The 24749-nt window shown below is 42.5% G+C and overlaps 1 protein-coding gene across 5 annotated transcripts in view; it reads left to right on the plus strand.

Annotated features, from left to right (window-relative positions):
• Nucleotides 1–24749, plus strand: part of SPTBN1 (spectrin beta, non-erythrocytic 1) — a 199180-nt gene that overhangs the window by 101748 nt on the left and 72683 nt on the right. For all 5 annotated transcript variants that reach the window (XM_049650248.1, XM_049650244.1, XM_049650245.1 and 2 more), the window contains one exon: nucleotides 24309–24460. In XM_049650248.1, the coding sequence (XP_049506205.1) occupies nucleotides 24309–24460 (152 nt within the window). The remainder of the gene's footprint in view (nucleotides 1–24308; nucleotides 24461–24749) is intronic.

Genomic DNA, 24749 nt, shown 5'->3' on the forward strand with positions numbered 1-24749 from the left:
GATTTTAATTTCATTTACATTTTGTTGAAAACACATGTGTTCAATTATTTTTATTAAGGATTCAACCAAATTCATAGGTGTTTTAAAGTGTCACACTTAACCTAGCAAAAGATTGAATACATAGATTAAAAATGATAGGCTTGTCAGGTTTCTCAAGTATGAATTTCTGATCAAACTGCTTGCTACTGATGAGTATATCCTTCCATTAAAAACAGTGTCATCTGCTAAACTGCTTATAGATATTGCAAGGGGCATAACATTGCCGGGAGGGGTGCTGCATCTGTATATCTTGAAGGTCAGAGCTGACATCCATTTGAATACATTGGATAAATGGTAAATGCATTTAGGGTATTTGGGAGGATGTGGAGCCATGTGATAGCTCAAATTCAGGTGATATTAAGCCTTGGTCTATCGGGATCTTTTTGAAGATAGCTATAAACACGCATGTAGATAAGGACCCAGTGCCGTACTTTGAGGACTCTGGATTTTGAGTTGTTAGACATGAGATACCTGCAGCCAGACATCTCTTGTGATTTAAATGATGTGGTGACTCAGTGACAGCCAAACTGTAGGACAGCTCAACTTTAAAGTAGCAAGGACTCATTTGAATCTGTCCACAAACCTCTGAACCAAAAGGGGAGGGAAAATGTGTTTACCTACATTTGGAAAGCTGGGTCGCAACATACCTCTGCTTAGGCAGTCATGAAAACCATGTCTTTCTTCCTTTCTCCTGTGTGAGACAGGAGTTGACCTGTAGCCTGAAAGAAATGTGTTTGGGTGGGTACTTAGGGCAGCTTCCAGAACCCGGCTCAGTTTTTAGGTTATTGTGGTGGAGTTAGAGGGAAAGCTGGGTAACGATGTTGGTCTTTTATTTTGATGTCACCTGATGTCACTGGAGTCTGCTTCACCTTTTGCTGCGGTGGCTCAGTTTGTGACTGAAATCTAGAACATCGCTGAGGGGGGAGATGCATGTAGGCATAGGAAGATAGCTGTTGGCTCTAGTTGTTGCTTCCATTTCTTTCTGTTGGTGATAAGTATTGTTATCTAGAACTTGTCCTCAACTCAACTGGCATAACCTGGAAGCCACTTGCTTATAATGGGCTCTAGTTGATGCACTATTGCAGACTGGCTGTTGGGATGGAGTAGCATGTGCCTACTAAGTAACGAAGAATAAGTGCTGTGGGTGAAAGCAGGATCAAGTTTTAGAACATGTTTATAGCTCTAACACTGCCGAAGGAGCCATCAAATCCATCCACCTGTTTAATCAACAATTCAGCAAGTGAGTGTTATGGTGAGCAAGTTAAGATGCTAAACACTAGAAAACAGGTGTAAGAGACAGTCACTCCCTTGAATAACATTCTAAAAGGGAATACTAGGTAGAAAGTGGCAGGTGTTCTAAGATGTGCGCATAACTCCCGTAGGTTGTGGTCGGATGGGAGAGAGACTTTTTGGAGTTGACATTTCAGCTACAACTTTAGGACCAGGATTAGGTAATGAGATGGTGGGTGCTGGGTGGGTAGGGATGGGCTTTGACTAGAGGGAGCCACAAAAACAGTGAGGCATGTTGGGGGAATGGCTAGACACCTGCCTAGGATGTCAGATGTATATTTTCCCTTCCATTTCCATTGTTAATGCTTCATTACTAGTTGGGGGTTTGGCCTTTTTGTTAGCCAACATGCAGCTAATGTTGGCACAGGTACAGAGAATCAGGTGCTTAGCAGCCGATTTTGGTAAAGTGACCTTGCACAAGTGATATGCATCTCATTTCTCTCGCCCATTAGAAAGGACTGTGAGATCATCATTTGGCACAGACGTGAAGGTTCCTGCAAATAAACGTATGGAAGGTGTTATTGGTAGTACCAGTAACCAGTGGTAACTTTGATTTTACTGAAGGCATCTGTTAAGACTTTGCTGGGTAGATGCCCACTGCTAAGAAAAAAACAAAACAACAACAAAAAACAAAAACAAAGCAAAACACACACAAGCATCTGGCTTCTGTGTCCTCTGGGCTCACGGAATCAGTCCTGTTGGAAACTAACAGGCTCCTGAGGAGAAGGAAAGCAAAAGAAAAGCTATATCCTCATGCAGAGAGAAGGAAAAGTAGGTCCCTACCTAAACTCCAGCCTGATGGTGGTGGTAATAGTAATACAGCTAAAGGTTCTTGATACTTATCCTCATGCACGTGTCTAATACTTTGTATTGTGTCTAATACAATGTATTGATTCATATGCTCCCACAGCCTCCCTGTTAGAAAAGAGTTATCTCCATTTTGGAAATGAGAAAACTGAGGTACAAAGGATGCTTTGCCCAAGGACACATAGGTAGTAAGTGGTGGAGTTGGGATTCCAGCCCAGGCCACCTGAACTGGAGTCTGAATCCTTAATCATTTTGCCATGCTGCCTCTCCAGACCATTTCTCTTATGGCAATTAAGGCCTATGCTTTTGTAGATCGCAGGTTAGCATTTTGCTAGGACTTCTCAAAACCTTGATTGGTGAAAGCATTTGCTGGGAAGTGGAAATTCCTGAGCATACTCCAACTGTAAAGGATCTGTTGAGACTTTCACTCTGAATTGGTGGGGGTAGTGAAGGGCAGCATGGTAAATGCAACGTAAAATTTAAGCCTTGCCTAGTCTAGGAAGACTTCATTCCCTTTTCTTCGGTGGTTTGCTTCGGTAATTCTGGTAGAGTAAGAGGCATTTATCTGACAGTGCAGGCTCCTCCATCTGTCCCCTCTCCTCCTAGAGTGTCACAAGTTATTTGTCACTGTGTTACATGCTTTCCACCTCCATTTTAGCGGGATTGGTTTCTTGTTGTTTAGATGTGTTTTTTGTTTGTTTGTTTGTTTGTTTGTTTTCGTTAGTGGTGTTTTGTTTTGCCTGGTATTTTGCCAGTGTACAACATTATTTGTAAAGAGACTTGGAGAGCCTGGAATGAAGGGTCATAGTGCTGGAGTAGAATTTTGGAGTTAAAAGGGTGATATTTACTCCTGTGGTAGCCTCCACAGAAGGTAACCCTGGAGCAGTTTTCAGTGGTGATGGTCTTACCCGGGAACATGGAGCTGGGCCAGAATCCACGTTTTAAGTTTACATTCATGGAGTTTGCTGATTTTTCTTGACTTTAAACATTTTCAGCTGCTGGAGCATTTGTTGGTGTATTTAGGCCAAGTTGCCTTTTATTCTGTGATGTCCATGTGTGAATAAAGTAGATAATCCCAATTTCTGGCTCGACTGTTGCTGCCAAGTATAGGCGAAGACTTCCAGCTGCTATTTATATTTTGTTTTCGGGCCACCTTTTGAGTTTTCCCACAGCAGATACACACATAGTTTTTAAGAGAAGCACCGGTTCATCCTTGCTCATTGCTATTCTAAAACTGCATGCTTGATTTTGTTCATCGTACATTGTGTTGTAAATTTGGCATAAGAGGAGCAAGTGATTTGTATTTATTGTATATAGTTCCCTCCACCGCCCACCCAGTTCCAGAAATGATTTAATTTGACCTAGGCAAGTGTCTTCTCATGACCTTTTTTTAAAAAAATATATGTGTGATGGTAATTCTGCTGCTTGCACTGTCTGGAATCACAAAACTCATGATGGGTCTGTTGGGTTGGTGAACACTGGGTTTGTTCTCTTCTTTGGCCCCTATCTAGAAAATTGTGAACATTTTAGGAAGGCCTGACAATTGCAGTACTGAGAGGTGCCATGTCTGTGCTGCATGTCTTTCCCCACCCCTCCCCCCCAGCAAATTTTCTTTTGATGGTGCTGTAGAGAAGCCTTCTTATATATATGATGTATGTGTTATGAACTCACATTTTGATCTCTTTGGAAAGTAAGCTTTATATTTTGGATTTATGTAGTTCAAGTGATCTCATTCACCTTTTCTCTGAGATGCAGTATACTCAAGATGTAGAAGGAGGTATGTATGACAAGCATGTAGTCAAGATGAATTATAACAGTTTCCATTCAGCGTGTGGTACACCACAGCTGTAAAGAGTGACATCTAAAGAGAGTCAGTACCAGATTATCAGCTGCTATTTTTTTAGGATTGATTCTGTGGAGATGACAGCTGGTGTGGAGCCATTTATGGGTGAACCATGTAATAACCATAAACCAGAACATTTCTGAAAACACCTGAACTCCCCGTCTTTCACATTTACAGGGAGAGACCATAGCACCCAGTGAGGGGTGCTTCATCTCTGTGCAGTAGGAATGCAGGGAAATCTTTAGTTCCCTCAGTATCAGAACTTGTGGGCAGACCAGATCTCACCTAGCTGGAGCACATGGCTGAAGATGAGGCATATCAGGGAGTATGATCATTGCAGTTCAGTCCTGCTTTTGAATTGGGAAGATCTGCTGTGTGGAGTTCTGAAAGGTATCTTTATGTGTTCCAGTAACTCCTGACTGTTGACCCTGGGGTTTAGGTAGAATGTAAGTCTTAAAGAGTCTTAAATAGAATGTAGGAACCAGTTCTGGCCAAATGCATTGACTAAAATGACTGTTAGGTCTTGTGAGAAAGTACGGTGTGACAGCAAGATCCTAAAACTGTAAAAGTAAATAGTCGACAGCAGTTAACTATATTTACTTGGGGGGCAGGTTATAAACCCAAATCTCTATGCTGGACTTGAGTGTTTCTTTTCTCCTCTCCTAGAGTAAAGGCTCCTAATGAGGACTGCTCTCCCGTGTTGCTAGGACAAATCTGTATGACCTTCTTCATGTAAATGACTAAGAGAGGAATATTTTCATTTACTTTAAAGCCATGTATTTAAGAGGTTTGCAGACTGGTCCTGATATGATAGCCTTTGGCCCCTGTCGTGGGGAGGGAAGCTAATGCTGAACAAATTGAAGCTTCCAAGTGGTCAGGTAGAACCCTAACAAATCCTCTACATGACAGTGATGGCTGAAAAGCTGTTTATCTTTGAAGTAGTATCTCTGTGAGAGTTACTCTGGGGTGACTTTTCTGGTCCATAAAGAGTAGATTTTGTTTCTTGCTGCTATGTAGAGTTGTGGTTAACTATGTGCGAAGCTGAAAACTATCTGAAACTTTCAGGAAACCACCATTTAGAAGCCTCTGGCCCACTTTGGCTGGGCACCTTTCATTTTAAATGCCCACCCTGGCTCTTCACAGTGCATGTCTTGAATACACAAAAGACAAATTCATCCCCATTACTGGGAATGCAATTTGAAGCACAGGACTTGTTAATTAGTATGATCAATAGTATTGCCATCCTCTGCTTATTTGTGTGTCTGGGGCAGTGGGGTGGGTGTGGTAATTCCAGTATGTTCTCATTCTTTCAGCAAAAGAATCTTCCCTCCCTCCCTCATTGTTTCTTGACAGAATAAGAAGTTTATTGTGAGGAGCGAGTTAATTCTGACAGGATTTGGGTTCTTACCATGCCTGGAGGTGATGAAGATGAGATGCACACATAACAAAGATAATGAGAGTACAAGTGGAGGGTGGAGAGTAGAGGAGTTGTCTGTAGTCACTAAGTGCTCCTCCTTTGTGCCTTATAACCTTTCAGTATTCTAAATTGAAAATTCTCAGTAAGGGCTTCAGTGAGACACAAGCCAGTGTCTGACCAGCTTGCCCAGGACATGGGCTTCCTTCGGGGTTGACCAGTTGGTGTTGCTCTCCAGAGGATCATGGCCGGCACTGAGCTGCCCCTGCATCTGGGCTCCCGCGGTTACTCCTCAGCCGGCGAGCCAACCCTTGGGTGGCACAGCATTCATGCCATTTTGTTGTTGTTGTTCTGGGACCACTTTGAGGCCTTTCATGGATTTTCCTGGGGGTATAGCCCCATGGTTTTTAAAAAAAAAAAAAAAACTGTTCAAGGCCTGAGCTTCATAACAAGAATACAACCCTTTCCCCCTTGTCATTACTGCTTCTTCCTTACTAATTAGCCAGCTGCTGCAGGTCTCATTAAAGTTCATTAATCCTGAGCATCTATCTGTCCATAGGAACTGCCTCAAGATAAAAAGAGGAAATTCAGCTAAACATTTTTTGTTGCTGCTAATTACTCTAAGCTATACTTTTTATTAATTAATTACTCTGCTCACTTTCCAAACCTGAATGAGGACCTTTGCCTGTGCCAGACAACAGGCATTTCACTCTCCCCTGGCTGCAGATATGCTACCTTGTGGTTTGGGGTATGGGATACCTGTAATTATCAGGGCCAAGAATAGGGTGCCTCTGGAAGCCTGGTTTTGTGTAACCTCAACTGTTGAAAGCTTTCAGTTGATAATGGATTTATTTTTTATTTTACTTAGTTTATTTTTTGATAGAGAAAGAGCAGGAGAGTGGCAGAGAGAGTGAGGAAGAGAGAGAATCCCAAGCAGGCTCTGCACCATCAGCGCAGAGCCCAGTGCAGGGCTTGAACCCACAATCCGTGAGATCATGACCTGAGCTGAATCGAGTTGGATGCTTAACTGACTGAGCCATCCAGGTACCCCTCAATAATTGTTTTTTTTTTTTTTAACAGATGCATTCTTTAAATTATCTCATATGTTTGTTAAAATACGTGATGGCAGAACAGTCACAAAGCTGGTTGTTCCAGAGTCTAACAAAGAATTTTAATGGGGGTTGGGATGGGAGTGTAACGGATGGTTCTGTGTTGTAGCTACAGGTGACATGAAAAGCAAAGTGTTGATCTTGGGGGTTGGACTGGTGGTGACTGAAAGCAAGGAGTCCTTGATAGTACATGGTGACTTGTACAGGCAGGGCAGAGGAGCATGCTTCCATTGTTGAGACTTGACGGGAGATCCCAGTGGAACTGAAAGAACAGTTGAAAGGAGGATTCTTTTTGGTGAGGGCTTCTGCACTGAATTTTAAGTAAAACTCCTGGTGTTCAAATTGTCAGGAAGTAAGTTTACAGGATACTGTAAGATATTTAGTTCCATGTTGCTCCCTTCAGGTGGGGGAAAAAACGTATTCACCAGTCAGGCTTGACTCCTCTATTTCATCTCAGATGCAGCATAGTGTAGAATTCTGTTTGGAGCAGTGGGGGCTGGCAAGGCAGATCTTGGTTCCAATCCATGGGACTGTGCTTTGTGACTTTGGGCAAGTCACTGAACCTCTCTGAGCTTTGGTTTGCTGTTACGCAAAACATGTTTGATAAGAGTACCTCCTTTACATGGCGGTTGTAAGAAGTAAATGAGTTTAGGGGCGCCTGGGTGGCTCAATCGGTTGAGCGTCCGGCTTCAGCTCAGGTCATGATCTCATGGTTCGTGAGTTCAAGCCCCGCATCGGGCTCCATGCTGACAGCTCAGAGCCTGGAGCCTGCTTCAGATTCTGTGTCCCCCTCTCTCTCTGCCCCACCCCTGCTTGTGCTCTGTCTCTGTCTTTCAAAAATGAATAAACACACACACACACACACACACACACACACACACACACACAAAGTTAAAAAAAAAAAAGTAAATGAGTTTCAGTGAAGTGCTTAGAAGGGTGCCTGGCCCTTTTACAGTAAGTGCTCCATAAACCCTAAGTACGCTGGTTAATATAGAAGACAGTAATTGAATTTCTCTATCATTTAGAATTGTTAGTGGATGAACCCCATTGGGCTCTGATCTTATCCCTGTGGCTGTGTAGTGATGTCACCTGGACTTAAACCTCATTGGTGACACTTTGACCCCTTGAATCACCTCTGGTCAGATGATCCTACAGTGCTTTGCTCCTTCCTCTCTTTTGCCACTTCTTACATGCTGTGTAATTAACTGTCGTGTGTTATTAAACTGAAAACCCCTCCAGCACGCATCCTAATTTCCTATTTCTTTGTATAGTGATTTATGAACGCTTTTTAAAAATGGAATTATTTTCTCTGCAGATGAAATCAGAGGTGGAACCTAGGTAAATAAAGGGTATAATGGAGCTTTTCTGACCTGAGTGCAAACAAATAGGTACTTGGAGCCTGACCTCTGGGAGCCTGGTTTGCAAACTACTTCCCGAGCATCCTGTAGACCTCAGTGTTTCTTTAGTGAATGTTACTTATTTTTGTATTAATAGGCTCAATTCCCTATTAATTAGGGAATTTCTTCCCTCAATTAAAGGGAAGAAATAGTATCTGTTTGCCTTATTTTGCTTATAAATGTTGTATAAAGTTAAATACTGATTTGGCATTCTCCAGATGATAGGCATGAAAATTTAGGGTGACATTTTATTTATTTTAGAGTACTCACTGGAGACAGCGTTCACATATGACCTTTTGTTTTGCCCTGGGAGAATGATTTCCTCCAGCAAATGCCCTTTCTATTCCTGCTCATCAATCTCGCACCCATTTGTGAGGCTCGGTTCTCCTACTCAAATTAAGATGAATTGTATGTTTTTCCCTCAAATAGAAATGCCCTTTGAACATTTAGAAGTGGTATATGCTGTTTTTGTTTTGTTTGTTTTTACAAAACAACTAACAAACAGTGCAGAAATACAGAAGCATAAGTCCTCCAGGTTCTGGTTGTCTCCCTTGAGACCATTACAGTTAATAGTTTGGGAAGTGTCCTTCCATACCTTTTTATTTGGTTGCTTACATTTAAATACATATCTTTCTCTATAGGATCATACTAAGTATATACAGTGTTCTGTAAGTGACTTCATTCATGGCTGTCTCCCTAAACCTGTATGCTGCAGATTTCCCTTACTCTTTTTAATGTGTACAGACTATTCTTTTACATGAATGCATCATATTTTACTTTATCAACCTGTTACTGTATATTTAGTTGTTTCTGGTCTTTACTCTTTTGTTGTTACTGATAAACATTTTGTTTGTTTTTTAGTTTTTTTTTTTAAAGTCTGCAATCTGTGTCTCATACATCTTTGTGTGCTTGCACAAGCATTTCTGGAAAGTAACTCTACAGGTGTGATTGGTAGATGGAGGGAATGCGTATTTTAATTTTTGATATTGCCCATTTATCCTCCCACCAACCACATACTAGTATGCCCTTTTCTTCATGTTTTCAGTAAGTGACAGGATTTGTTTTTCAAGTCCAAGGAGTAGAGTTAGTTTATTTTTGCCTACTTCCACCTAGTCCTGTAGGTGGAACTTTTTGCCACCTCAGCGGAACATCATCTATGGGCTGTGAGCCCTTCCCACCCAGTTTCCAAGATTACTATCTTTATATAGGCTATTGAGGAGAAACAGCTAAAGTCTTCATTAAGCAATAAAATGTCCCTCAAGAACAAATCAGCCATAGCAGTTGGCTTCCCAGGCATATCTAGGTAACTAGCAGAAATACTTCTCCTGTGACAGGGTTGCCTTACCCTTCCCCATCATGTCACAAACCTGCAAAACTACAAACAGCAAGGTCCCCACACCTGTTACAAGTACCCAAAGCTGTGGGATGGGAGGTAAAGACTTGCCTCATAGAGACAGGAACAGACTCAGAACAACCGAGGTGGTGGTCCTGTGTGTGGGGGCGCACTCTGGGGTGTTGTAAAGATATGCATTCCGTGTTGTGGGAAGAGATTGGCATTTGGGTTAAATAATACTATATAATTACACCTTGTGCATTGTCTTATACAAAATTGTGCTTAAAGCTTTGATTAGTATTCCTATTAATGAAAAATAGGTTTTGATTAAAGAAAAAAAAAACTAGTATAAACTCAACTGTCCTGTCCTCTTTTGATTAGGGTGAGGGATTCTTTGGTGCCACCCACCCTGTTGACTAGGTCACCATAGGGGCTAAATCTAAGGTCATTTATACCTCCAAGTTCTCTGTCCTCCTTTATTAAAACAAGGTAGTGTACATGTGTACTTAAAAGATCTGCCCGCCAAAACTCTGTATTATTTGGCTTTGTAAGAAATCTTGTGTAACCATTCTATGTGTGAGGTTGAGTAAAGCCACAAAGGAAGTTACCGGAATTGTTTTTCAGTGTTTGGTCTTGTGAGTGATAACTTTCTCTTTTTCATTTTAATATATCCTAAAAATAACTAAATGGTGGTTGAATATGGGTATCAATTGTCTAATGTTGTGAATTCTCAAGGAATTGAAAATTTCTCATTAGCTATTTTAAGAGAGGACTTTTAATGCTTTTAGGTACCCTTCCCAGTGCCTTCACACTTGTTACTCAATAGATGGTTGCTTACTGGTTAACAGATTAACTCAAGAAGAAAAAAAACGAAGAGGCCCATATGGCTGAATGTCAGGTACTAATGTGTAAAACATGTGCTGTTTGAGGTGCCTAGGTGGCTCAGTTGGTTAAGCGTCTGACTTTGGCTCAGGTCATGATCTCACAGTTTGTGGGTTCAAGCCCTGAGTTGGGCTCTGTGCTGACAGCTAGGAGCCTGGAGCCTACTTCAGATTCTGTCTCTCTCGCTCTCTCTGCCCCTCCCCCACTCACTCTGTCTCTTTCTCTCAAAAATAAATAAACATTAAAATAAAATAAAACATATGCTGTTCTACAAGGAATAATTTTTTAGCCAGTGAAATCGTTGGCTGAGTTTAAATCTATAACCAAGGATTGGGTCAGAGCTTATCATTCAGTAAATTACTTCCTGAATGAAGAATACTCCATGAAAAGTGAAAATTTTGGTTTGATGCACTGGCATATCACTTTACAAAATAGTGTTAAACTCGGAATTTTTTTAGTTCAGTTCAGGAAGCAGCTTATCTTTACAACATTATGCATTAAAAAAAATCTTGTCGCAACTGTTGGTTCTTTCTGATATGCAACTGTAATTTGAACATTTCTCCCCCATCCCCAGCACATGAAACCTTGGGCTTACTTGCATATAAAACTGCAATTTTGGAGTTTGGCCTTGAAGTTGAAACAGTTTTATTTAACTTCCCAATCTGCCATTTCAACTCTGAGTTTCTGCAGCGGGTCATATTCTCTGTTGGAGTGGTTTGGGTAACTAATTTGTAATGATCTTTAGGACGGAAGTCAGTTTCTAAATTTTTTTTTAATGTTTTTAATGTTTGTTTATTTTTAAGAGAGACAGAGCATGAGTGGGGGAGGGACAGAGAGAGAGGGAGACACAGAATCCGAAGCAGACTCCAGGCTCTGAGCTGTCAGCACAGAGCCCGATGTGGGGCTCGAACTCATGAACTGTGAGATCATGACCTGAGCTAAAGTTGGATGCTTAACTGACTGAGCCACCATTGGTGGCCATGGAGCCACCAGGCGCCCCCATTTCTAAGTTCTTTTGTGTTTACATTCATTTGTTTTTAAATATAATTTCCCATTAATTAGAAAATTGTCCTAATTCTGTAGTTCCAAGTGATACCTTGGCATCCCTGTAACATTCTTTGTTCCAAAATAGTAATACTTTGCAGGTTAAATTTACACATAGAACCATAGCTGGAGGACTTCCATGGTAGATTATCTTAGAAGGGCACTTCCACAACTGATTTTGGAAATGATCATTGTACTAAATGCTATACCATCCGTGAAAAGGAGATGGCTTTGTGATGACATGTAGGTTTTTGACTGTCCCCTCCTTCTTGTTTTTGTGTTTCTGGCTTAAAAAGTTTCTTGGACTTTAGCTCTTTGGAATAATAAATTAGAGGTGAGTTGGACATCCTCTTTAAATAGAACTGTCAGAAACTGTCCTGAGTGGCTAGAACTGGTGCGGTAGCCTGCTGGCAGCATCAGCCCTTCTGAAAGCATTGAGGGAGGGCTGTATCCTCTCAAGAAATCTTGAATTTCTTACAATAATGTGACTCTAGTGTGTGGAAGAGAGTTCTGTTTTTCTCCTTGCACTGTTGACCCTGAGAATTCTGGGAAACTGGAGAAGAGAGAAAATCCTAAGCAGGGGCCAGGGTACATGCTACTTGATCTTTAATATACTGGCTTAGACCAGCTGCATGATCCACAGAACAGTGTGGCTACTTTTTTTGTGCATTGCATGAAAAAAACATAATAAATTTTAATTCTCTCTCACCACTTCCACTTAATCTAATCCCAAGGCTACTATAATAAAAAACTACCTTTAGCTCTTGAAGTAAAGGATTTTATTTTTACAAGTAAATTTGTGTGCCATATGATATCCTGGTTAGGATACATTATTTACTGCTTCTTTAGTTGTTGCTAAGAAAAGATACAGATAATATCCCCCTCATATATTGCAATGGAATAACCTTTATAAATTCTTTAGTGTACCCATTATAGTTGTTGCCCTTTAAAAAATTCTCTCCTAGTGAGTCTGTATTAATGTTAGCATTCTCCCATATAAGCTGAATACTTAAAGTGGTGTCTCTTTAATTCCAAGGTTTTCCACCTTTTGAGGATATTACAAATTACCCTAATCTACCTGGGACTTCATGTTTTTAAGTTTTCTTCCAGGGAGGATTGGAGGAGGAGAGATGATGGCAAATAAAGTGTACCTGAAGCTTGTGCATAGAGGAAGTGGGAAGTTGGGAAATCTGAAATGAAGCCTCCTGGCTTTTCCTCATCCTTTGAAATGAAGGTACAGCCTCAAGTTCTGGCCTGTGTGCCCACTGTGTTGTGTCCCTCCTGACTGCTGGGTTAGCACTGTTAATCCTGTTTTTCAAGGTGGCCAGAAGAATACCTCAGCTAGGGAGGGAAGTGGGCCCAGAGTTCACACCCTGGCTGATTTGACATGTGGACAGAGTCCTAGTAATTAAAATTAAAAAGGAAAAAAATGTGGCACATCAACCTGTCTGCCCGTTTAATAGTAGAAATTCAAATGGTCCCCAGTGTGGTATCTTCTTTATAGCAAGCACTCAGTGTGTATTTGCTAAGCTAATTTTGATTGGAAAATGGAAGCTAACAAAGGGGATACAGGACTAATGACAGTATAAAAATGTTTAAGCCAGGAATTGATGAAGCTTTTTCTGTAAAGGGCCAGACAGTAACGCTTTGAGGGCCACATAGGGTCTTTGTCATATCTCCTCATTCTCCTTTGATGTTGCCCCTAAAATGCCCCCCCAACCCTAATATAAAAAACATGCTAGCCCCTTGACTGTACAAAAACAGGCTATAGGTCAAAGTTTGCTTGTCCCTATTTTAAATTGATCTTTTCAGTCATCAAGGAGCTGACCTGAGTGGATGGGTGTCGTTTGGGGGAGGTAAGATGTTATTTTCCTCAAGCAATGTGGGATGATCGTGTGAGTAGGAGTTTTGGGATTCTTCAGGGTTCACAGAGATGAGCGTTCTGATCCTGGATGAGCCTTTGCTAGCCACATGCCCTCAGGCAAATCACCAAAATCTTTTTGTGCCTCATCTAGTTAGAACTAATATGTTAATGAGCAAGGTGAAGCTAACACTGGCCCTAACACAGCATCTACCAGTGCGTAGGAGCCCTGTAGGACTTCATCCTTGGTCCTGCTGACTCTCCCTGGCTGCAGTTGCAGACGGTTTGTGCCAGAATGTCCCTTAGAGATAGAGAGTAGCGGTTAGTAGGCTCACACTTTTGAAGTGTGCCATCCATTTTCAGACATATTTAGTGAATGGTTTCTTGAGTATTTCTTTATCAGGTCCTGTTTCTTGTTTTTTTTTTTTTTTAATCTTTATCATATTTTATTAACATAAACATATTTTATTAAGACATGCAACAAATTTCAGAAACATTTTCACCAAAACACGTTTACAGCCCCAAACTTCCAAAGATTAAGTTGCACTTATGTTTTGTTTTTTTTTTTAATTTTTTAAGTTTATTTTGAGAGTGCGCATGAGCATGGGAGCAGTGGAGGGCAGAGGGAGAGGGAGAGAGAAAGAATCCCAAACAGGCTCTGCATTGTCAGTGCAGAGCCCGAGGTGGGCTCAAACTTGCTTACCGCGAGATCATGACCTGAGCTGAAATCAAGAGTTGTACGCTTAACCATCTGAGCCTTCCAGGTGCCCCACGCTGCATTTATGTTAAATATTAAGTGGAGGAAAAGTGTATTTTCAGTGTCAAATATATGAGGTGTTGTTACTCAACACGCATCATAATCCCATTGCCGGAGGCTTAAGAAACCTGTTGATTATAATCACTTAATGACTATATAACCTTTGGCACCTGATGCCTCCATTTCTTCACCTGTAAACTGGGAATAATTAATATATCTAATAACAATGGGTCTAAATAAATAGATTTAAAACGGAAGAGATTCTGGCAAATGGGCTCAATAAATTTAATATGTTATTGTTGCTACGATGGGAGCTACAGTAATTCTTTTAGAATCACTAATATGAAATCAGGGTACTGACCAAATAATTTTTTAAACAGTATAATGAAATCTGATATTATTTAATAGTTGTGTTCCTGGAAAATTATGTGCAATTTAAATTTTTAGTAAAATAACATTCTTTCTTAAAATAAGCTTCATTGATTATTTTGCACTGGAACCAATCATTTCCTTTTATCATTTACTGATATTTTTTCTGTGAAACATTTTTGGTATTTTAAAATAAATATTAAAAAATTAAATACATTCCCAAGTTCATGTGAATGAACTCTCTCGAGGTGAATTTCCCCACAAATCAGTGATTTGATAAATTTGGTGTGTGCGTGTGTGTATCCTTTTGAGTATAGTTGACACAGCAATTCAACAACTCCGTAGGTTATGCTGTGTTCACTGCAAGTGTAGCTGCCATCTGTCACCATACAAAGCTCTTACAATACCATTGACTATGTCCCCTGTGCCAAACCTCCCTTCTCCCCTTCTCCCATTTTACCCATTCCACCCTCCTCTGGCAACCATCACTTTGTTCTCTGTATTTATGGGTGTGTGTCTGTGTTTTGTTTCATTCGTTTGTTTTGTTTTGTAGTTTGCACATATAAGGTAAATTTTTCTATTTTTTTTAAGGCATTTAATTTTCCCTCCTGGTTTTGGCATTTTACACTACTTAATTCACCCTAGTTCTCAGCTTTGCTCTCATTGAAACGAATTAGTGGTGTTGCTTTGGCCATTTGCTTTCACAGATCATCCCTACCTTAGCCTCATCCACAGTCTTAACTTTTTGTGCATTGTGACTTTAAGGGGCTCACCTTGAAGTGATGACCGCGACAGGGAGGCAGGACCACTGGGAATTGGCCTGTCTATTCAGTTCATTATTGTGAGTCTCCCCCCGCAGTGCCTTAGTTTCCCCATTGGCAAAACTGGGCTGGGCTACTCAAAAGAAAGGCCTGCCGCAAGCTCCAGGCAGGGCCTGCCTGAGGGATGTAAACCCTAGGTGCAGGGTTATATAGAGTTCACAGTTGTTCTGTAGTCTGCGTATCAGGCTGTTAAGTGTTAGCAGAGAATTGCATATTTGCTATACATGCATTTAGAACAGATGTTTACGTGTGTTTTGTCCACAAAGCAGGTTAAACTGTTAGGAAAAATATTTTAACTCAAGTTCTATTTATATATAAATCAGCAAACATAAATTAAAGGCCCGCACGCAGACTAACCCGTCACAGGGAGGCCTTTAGTCAAAAGATTAGTTTCCTTCCTTTTGCTGCTTCAAGATAACAGCTCGATTCTCTATTATCAATACAGCCAGTTGCCTGTTTCCGGTTTCCGGCTGTGTGTATTTTGCATGTTGCTCATGGGAAATGATTTATTTATTTTTTCAAGCCAAGACACACATGGGAACTCCACCCTTCTGTAGTCTTTTGTTTTGAATTAAGATTCTTTTTTTTTAAAATAACTCCAGAATTGAGCTTTAATGGATAAATTGTTAAAATTATTATAAATTCAGTCTTGTGACTATTGGCCTACTTGGTCATGTTAAAATAATGTTGTAATTACACCCTTATGTATTTTGCTGCCTTGTTCTGTACAGGTATGTGATGGCAGTTGTCACAAAACAAATAGGAAAGAAGTAAAAACTTCAAACTTTTTAGGTTAGCTTTGGACCCCTTTTATTCTGAAAGGCTGTACCACAAAATTACATTTTTATCATTTATCAGACATTGAGGAACAGTTGCAAGAAGCAATTCAGTTGTAAAAGATTTTTAGTTGCTGTACAATGATAACATTTAACTTCTTAAGGCCTGTCTACGTGATTTCAAATTTCTTTCTTGAACAGTTTAAGTAGGATCACCAGTAGCAGCGGGATTTATCAGTGTGCCTGTTTGTTGGGCACTGGAAGTCTGCTGGTTCATTCAACAAATGTTTGTTGCGTGCTCTATCAGGCATATGGCGCTAAACAGATGTAGAATTGAGTCCTTGCCCTGGGCACAATTACAGGCTAGTTGAGGAAATAAAGGACACAGGATATATGATAAAAAGATAAGACATAAGGGGCACCTGGGTGGCTCAGTCGGTTAAGCGTCCGGCTTTGGCCCAGGTCATGATCTCACAGTTTGTGAGTTCGAGCCCCGAGTAGGGCTCTGTGCTGACAACTCAGAGCCTGGAGCCTGCTTCAGATTCTGTGTCTCTCTCTCTCTCTGCCCCTCCCCCACTTGTGCTCTGTCTCTCTCCGTCTCTCAAAAATAAATAAATGTACAAAGAAAAAAAAGATAAGACCTCCCATCCCATCAAATGAATGTTCCCTCAAAGAGCTTATCTTGGTCTGGGTCTTAAAGGAGAAGGGTAAGAGATGAGTAAGTGCCCTCTAGGAGAATGGTGTAAGCAAAGGTAGGACAAAGGGATATGCAAGGTGTGAGTTCAGAGTGTAACAGAAGAAGCTCTGTCAGATTGGAACACAGAGCTCATGTGTCAGGGAGGATCCCAGAGGTAGCATGTGCCTCCTCAAGAGAGGCTGTTCCAGACTCTTGAACTCCCAGCTCAGTGATTTGGGCCCTCTTGTGGATGGCTGGGAGCCATTGAAGGTTTTGGTACAATGGTATAACTTTGAGAAACTGCTATTTGGGAGAGATGACCACAGCAGTGATATTTAAGGTGGGTAAGAATGAGAAAAGCATGAGGCAGGAGACTTCAGGAATTGTTGAAGGGGGTGGGCCTGAAGCCATCCGAATTGTAGTAAACTTTTTCTTCCAAACACCCAGAAATACATCTTGAAGTCATTCTCCTGGTAACTGATCCTGTGCTACTTTTGTTATTTTTTGACTTTCGATTTTGACTGAGACACAGAATTCTGCATACAGTAGGTGCCTCATAAAGACTGGAACTTGTTAATACTCTGACCTTCTGATTGATTAGTCATTACTCAGATAGAAACAATAATGTCCATTCAAATAGCCAGCCATGGAGCAGTGTTCAAGGCATGATTGCTTCATCGCCTCCTTTTGATTTCTTCTCAACTTCTGTCCTTGTTTCTCCATTCCTACTGTGAACCCACATCTACATTTAACGTAGCTGAGTCTGTACAAAGAAAAATTGTACATGATTGCCACCATTTCCTTAAGATAGGCCACTATCTTAGCACACTTGAAGAAGATCCTGGGAAGAAAATATTCTTGTGTTATACCAGCAGGTTCAGACTATTTGAAAAGTAGAAGAAAGATCTATTCTCTGCAGCCAGGTACAAATCTAGTCTTTGGGGGAATACTGCATGGGTCATTTGCTAGTTCCTGTTTCTGTGTTTCCCTTATTTTCCATCCAGAAATGTTCCATGCCTTGAGGCCTTTCTTCATCCCTGGCTCCCATCCCTTTTCATAGCCAGAATTGTGGCATATGGTGAATATGATTGTGTTTAGCACTCCATGCACAGGGTGTTGCCCGAAAGATGCTATACAATCATTTCCATAACACAATGCCCTTCTGTTCATCAAAGCTATTTCTATATCTTCCAGCTTAACTTATGCTAACACAGTGTTCATTTTTCTAGTTGTAGCAAGTCCTCCAGAGTAAATAAATGTTGAAGCATTACAGTCTTATGGTATTGGTAGTAGCCATTCCCCAAAAAGCATGGAAGTCAGTTATGTGCTTCAAAGGGGCTGATGATGGAAAGGATAGTCACAGCCTTTTGGTTAAAATTAAGCAAGTATGGGGGCACCTGGGTGGTTCAGTTGATTAAACATCTGACTCTTGATTTCAGCTCCAGTCATGTTCTCAGCGGTCATGAGTTCAAGCCTGGCGTTTTGGAATTTTCTCTCTGCCCTCCCCTGCGCGCACTTGCTTGCACGATTTTTCTCTCTCCTGCTCTCAAATTAATTAAATAATTAATTCATTAATAATAAGCAAGTATGTTTCTCTGTTATAAATATTCCATCCCTTTTCAGTAAGCCATCTTCTGAAAATTTCAAGTTATTTATCAAAACCAAAAGACAGTGAATCTAGATACTTCAAGAAGGTATAGCCATGCATAATAATTGGTCTTAACTTGACTAAACAATGGAAGAGACTGACCAACGCCCAGAGACACCCAGCATATGTCAGCTGTGCCTCTACTGGCTGGCGTTGCAGAGCAGCCCTTGTCCTCACCAGGCCTTGAGCTTTGGTGGAGATACCTCTTGTGTCCCACCTCCCTGATAGAGTTGCTGTGCAGACAAAGTGCAAACTGCTGTTCGGATGCATGATGGTATTACTGCAGACACACCATCTTGTCAAATTCTGTTTTCAAGAAAGGTCACCACAGTAGAATTTCACCTACAGTTCACTGCTTCTAGGGATTGCCTCTCACTCAAGGTTGGGTTTTCTCTTCTGCTTCTCAATAGTCCTCATTTTCTAGGTGGTTGGCTAATTTTTCTCTGTGCCTGTGCGGACAAAGACTTAGCTGGCTAGATCTCACCCGGAACCACTTCTGGTTCCGGGGGTCTGTTTTGAGGACATTTTGGTAGAATTGGTAGTTCTGGGAGGCTTATTTTGGGAGTCACTTTAGCCCTTTCCGACTCCCACTCCTGCACTGACATGTAGACTTACCACACCCCCTCCTATGAGGGGCTGCTGGTTCTCTCTGCCCTTTCTTCACTTGGTTCACCACATTCCTGGTCTCTGGGCTGCTGACACTGCGAGTGCCTCAGGTCGACTTCCACTGGTCGGTATGAGTTGATGCCAGGCTGCCAGAGGTGGTAGCGTCCTCGTGTACCACCTTGGTTTCCACTCTGCCTACCACATCATGATGCTCATTGCAAAGAGGCATCAATGAGGATTGCTTAACATGAAGGCCCTTATGTGGAGGAGTGAGGAGACCTATATTCTCTGTAGCTTTGTGGGTAGAGTGAGCCTTGCTGGGCCATAGAGACATATCTAGACTTGCTGGAGACACAGTTGGAGTTACCCAGTAATGGAGCAGACCCTTTGGCAAAATAAGGACTTAAGTTAGGATGGTGAGGTGGTGGGTGACTCTACATCTTGTATCATGGACACGTTTGTTTTTGTTTTAATGTTGTGCTAGAGGCATTATTACATGATTGAGAACCTAGGCTTTAGAGCCAGCCCATCTGGAAAGTTACTAATTCTACCTCATAGAGTGATTACAAGGATTGTAAAGCATGTAGATAGGTACCTGGGACACAGGAAGTCACATTAATGCTATTATTTTTTTAATAAAAAGGAAAGAAGCTGTTTTCTTCTGTATGACTGTTAACAACCTCTTGGCCATGTACACATACAAAGTTCCCCCCGCCCTTTCCGAGATTTTTAAATAGCTGGCCCAGGTGTGGTAGAAGGGAATTTTTTGCTTTTAAAAGAGTGTTGTTTTAGATAACTTTCAAAGCCTTGTTCTACCCTGAGAGCATATGGCTCCATGATCCTGGATCTCAGATGGTTTGAACTAATGAGAGTGCTGCTGTACTGGGGCAGCACAGAAGAAGCTGATAGTTACAAGCCTGGCACTTTGCTGTGCACTTTACCTCCTCTCATCTAATGCTGGAGCGACCTTAGGTCAGTCCCTCTAAATAAATAAATGGTGGGGGTGGGAGGGGGATGAACAAATACCTGAGAGACACTCACTGGGAACAGAGCTATGGAAGTGCCTGTTCCTTGGAGGCAGCACTTACCAGGTTATGGGCAGGGCTAGGGCGAGTGGGGGGCACTGAACCTGCCCCAGTGTCAGGCTCAGACATCAGCAGATGCAGGCATGATTTGGCTTGGTTAACAGCACTACAAGGTCCTAAAAAGATACAAGGAGAACAGAAATGGCTTGAGGTACAGAAATGCCCAGTGTCACACTGGGCCCTACCCTTTGGTTATCCCGGAGGCAGACACAGCTGCTGCTGCTGCTGCTGCTGCTGCTCTTTCTTACAAGGAAGCAGTAAACAAGAGCTTTGTGGAATGAGTGTGGTTGAGGGTAGAGAATTTCTCCTGCTGTGGCCAACATGCAGACCATCAGGCTCATAAAACCTTGGGTGTTATAAGAGAATAGTGAAATGAACAGCACCCCAAGTCAGGTGTCTCTCTGGGGAGTGCAGTCTGAGACACTACAAATGCCAACTCCTTTTGGCAGAAGACCAGAATGTGTACACCAGGATTTCCCAACCTGGATACTACTGACATTTTGAGCTGGATGATTCCTGTTGTGGGTCCTGTCCTGTGCACTGTAGGATGCTTACCAGGATCCCTGGCCTCTACTCACTAGTTGCCGGTGTAGCACCCACCCCCGGGCGGGACAGTGTCTTCAGACATTGCTAAATGTCCCTTGGGGAATTGAGAACTACTGCTCTAAATAACCAAATCAATGTGGAGTTTGCAAGGGCTCCCTTTTCATGGTACCAGATTTGCCTCATACCCGTAGAGCTGAAATGGTCTCTTATTTCTCAGCTATTCCCACCACTTTCTCACACAGTTCTGGCACAGTGACAGCAGCTTGAGCTTGGAAACACGCCTCTGGACTGTCTTCCATCATCTGTGCCAAGGGCCTCCTGCTCCTCCTCAAGCAGGCATCTGGCTTAATCTGCTCCTGTCTCGTTGGGTTGTGAGTGCAGGGGTGATGTCATTGTGCCTTCCCAGGAAGGGTGGAACAAAGGACGGGGTCCCCAAGGACACACAGCCTCATCCTCAGCTAGGCTGCTGGGTAGATTTCTTTCCTTCCCTTTCCCTCCTTCCGGCCTCAGAAGTGTTTGTTGTTCATAAGGCCCTCCATTGTCAGAGGACACACTAAGCTGACTGGACTTTGTGTCTTACTGCTGAGCCCGTTTCCTGCCCCTCGTGTGTCATAAGAGTGTTGGTTGTGGTCCAGTCCTTGGATGGAATCTTCCATGTCTTTTCCAGAGCAGTGGCGCAAGCCAGAGGAACTTAGGCTTTATGTGACTCTTCTAGCACACTTACGTGATCTGGGGCCTGCTCTTCAGCTGTGTGGGGAGAATAGAAAGAGGAAACAGGAGCGAGGACAAGAAAGCAAGGGCTTTTCTTTTCCTTTTGTTTTTGTTTAAGTTCTCTTCATCTTCTTTTCTCCCTCCTTCCTGGAGTTTCTGGGGATGGAAGTAGCCCTCCTCACACAGATCCTCAGCCTGTTTTATATCCATTCAGTTCTCTGCCCCACCTATGACCTCTCTGCCCACTTCAGGGGGAGGAGGGTCTGGGTTCGACTATAACTCCCAGAACTGGGTAGTGTGGGAGTGTGCTTACCGTCTTGAGAAGCAAATCCTTCGAATCTCCTTGTTTGTAAGGGAACCTGTGAATTCAGAACCTGAAGGAAGCCAGGAGTATTTTTGTAATGTGAGATTTATCCAAAAGAGTGACGGTTGGCTGAGGAACACCTTTGTGCTTGTTTATTTAGAAATACCATAATCTAAGCAGGTTTTCATTTTGATCTTGTTCCCTTGATAGGTTGGGTGTGGTAGTGACTTTGAGCCCAAACCCTTGAATAACAGCTTCGAAACCCATCAAGGGCTTTATTAAAGACATTTTTCAACGTTTTTTTTTTTTTTTTAATTTTATTTTTGGGACAGAGAGAGACAGAGCATGAACTGGGGAGGGGCAGAGAGAGAGGGAGACACAGAATCGGAAACAGGCTCCAGGCTCCGAGCCATCAGCCCAGAGCCTGATGCGGGGCTCGAACTCACAGACCGTGAGATCGTGACCTGGCTGAAGTCGGACGCTTAACCGACTGCGCCACCCAGGCGCCCCTAAAGACATTTTTAACTCCAGTGTAGCACATAAAATGTATTAGAATTTTTTGAAAAATTAGCTGTCCCTAAATACGTCTGAACCAGGAGTTACTTGCCATATCTGAAATGTACTTAATGTCTTTGTATTCTGCTTTGGACTTCCTCTTCCAAACAGCCAACCTTTGGCAAAAAATACAGCTCCCTGTGTCAGTGTCTTGAAGTTGCCATCCATCATGATGATTGTGTGATTAATAATGCATGTGATCTTCTCTGTGTGACCTATCATGATGTTATTGGTACAACTCCTTTTTCATCTGCAACTGTGCCCCTTACTACCGTTTTCTTGTTCCCCCAATCCTGCCCTTTCTGATCCTTTCTTTTGGGTTGGCTTTTGTCCCTTAAAAAGGCCTTCTTTTCTGCTGGACGGACTGTTCCTTTAGGGAAAGGCTGGGCAGGGAGGAGCTGCTCATTGCAGCAGGTGGCCAGCCGCCTCACCTGCCAGGCTGGCAGCAGTACAGGCTTGTCCTGTGTTGTCTCTGCCTGGCCCCCTTCCTGTGGAGGGATGGCTGGAGGCCTCAGCAAAGCCTTCCAGGCAGACTCCCGGGATATTCCGGCCAGGCCAGGAACCCAGTATCTCCAGGCCACCAGATACATGCCCTTGTCCACAAGGGTGGTTTTTTAGTTGTCACCAAGTGGTGGCGAAATACATAAAAATTATTGGGGTCTGCTCCCTTTTTTGTAGATTAATGCATAGACATCTTGGTGGGTTAGGGCTTACACTGGAAGGAGTAGATCTTGGGTCCTTTTGATGCAAATTTATGCTACAGAACCAGAAGTGGGGTGAGTAACTGGCAAAAGGGTATCTCTATAGAAAACAGTCAGTGAATATGAATGTGTACAGGGCATGTTATGTGGATCTCTGTTGAAGGTTTCAACAGCCTGTTGGGCTGATATGTCTAGAGTTTTAGGCTTTGAATTGGACAAAACTTGATCACTGAGGCTTGAAAAACTTAGTGTTGTTTCCTAGATGACTTGGATGTACTACTTCTACACTTTAGACCATAAACTAGCAGTTGCCTTTTTTTTTTTTTTTTAACGTTTATTATTTTCAGAGAGAGAGAATGTATGTGCAGTCATGAGTAGGGGGAGGAGCAAAGAGAGAGGGAGAGGCAGAATCCCAAGAGAGGGAGAATCCCACGCAGGCCCTGTGTCATAAACACAGAACCCGTTGTGGGGCTCCGTCCCAGGAACCATGAGATCATAACCTAAGCGGAAATCAAGAGTTGGATACTCAACTGACTGAGCCACCCAGGTGCCCCTAGCAGTTGCCTTTTCAACTAATGGTTGTAGTTTGGAGATTACAGCTGTCCACTCCTCTTATAGAAGGGGACACTGAACACAGTATCTCAGCACATTTTTGGTGAAACCTTGGGCCCAGGCCCTGCTCTCCCAGTGCCTGGCCAGATCTCTTTGTACCTTACCACATTGACTGCCATTTTCTCTGTTGTTCATGGGTGTGTGATTTAGCAGGTGAGAGGATCATTGCAGATCAAGGTCATGAGTGAATGTGTCTTCTTCTTTTTTTTTTTTTTTAAATTTATTTTAATTTTAAGAGTGAGAGCATTTGAGGCGCCTGGGTGGCTCAGTCGGTTGAGTATCCGACTTCGGCTCAGGTCATGATCTCACAGCTCGTGAGTTTGAGCCCCTTGTCAGGCTCTGTGCTGACAGCTCGGAGCCTGGAGCCTGCTTCAGATTCTGTGCCTCCCTCTCTCTCTGCCCCAACCCACTCACATTCTGTCTCTGTCTCTCTCAAAAATAAATAAACATTAAAAAAAATTTTAAAAAAGTGAGAGAGCATGAGTGGGGAAGGGGCAGAGAGAGAGGAAGAGAATGGATCCCAAGCAAGCTCCACGCTGTCAGCCTGGAGCCCGATGCAGGGCTCTAGCCCGTGAACCGTGAGATCATGGCCTGAGCCAAAACCAAGATTCCGACGCTTAACCGACTAAGCCACCCAGGCACCCCGTATCTTCTGATCCTTTGTATATGAGAGAAGCAATTTCTTCCTTTAGCTTTTTTACCCCATGTCCCTCCCTGTACTGTGTGCTTCCCTAATACTCACCTTTTGAAGGAACAATAGTAGTTGTAACATACACATTAGAAACTTTACCAAATGTTATGCTACGGGGCAGGGCTGGGCTGCACAGGACCCCACTGTGATCTGCTGTATCCTCTTGACTCTTCAACAGAGATGAGAGAAAATGAAATGAATGAGAGCAAGAATATTCTGCTGGTGGTACACGTAGGGGCTCAGATGTTCAAGGATTGTATGATTCTTACATTCCTCAAGCGTTTATCATGCTTCAGAGAAGCTAAGTAGCAGTTTCAGTTAGAGTTGAGTTTTCCTGTTCTTCCTTTGGCTGGCTCTTGTGACCCTGCTAGCACAAAGCTGCTGTTGCCATGCTGTGATTGATGGTAAAACGAGCTCTCTTCTGCTTACAGATGAGCGTGAAGCTGTGCAGAAGAAGACCTTCACCAAGTGGGTCAATTCCCACCTTGCCCGGGTGTCCTGCCGGATCACAGACCTGTACACTGACCTTCGAGATGGACGGATGCTCATCAAGCTACTGGAAGTTCTCTCTGGAGAGAGGCTGGTAAGTGGGAATGTTATTAAGTGACTTTGCATCATAGGCCGGAAAATGTTTTTGAAAAATCAAGTGTGGACTTGTGTTTTCTGATGAATTTTGCAGTTAATGACTAATATTTTTGAGAACGAGAATCTGGATAGGTGAGATGAGTATGTTGGGAAAAGCTCCTGTGTACCATTGTGAGTCTGGGTGATATTCTTGAATTGTAATAAAGCAGCCTCCTTCTGGTAATTTGTGAGGTTACTACCCTTGGTCTGAAAGATCTTGGCTGGTGTCCCCTGTTAAACTGGGCACA

The sequence above is a fragment of the Panthera uncia genome (genome assembly GCF_023721935.1).
Source record: "Panthera uncia isolate 11264 chromosome A3 unlocalized genomic scaffold, Puncia_PCG_1.0 HiC_scaffold_11, whole genome shotgun sequence".
NCBI classification, from domain to species: Eukaryota; Metazoa; Chordata; class Mammalia; order Carnivora; family Felidae; genus Panthera; species Panthera uncia.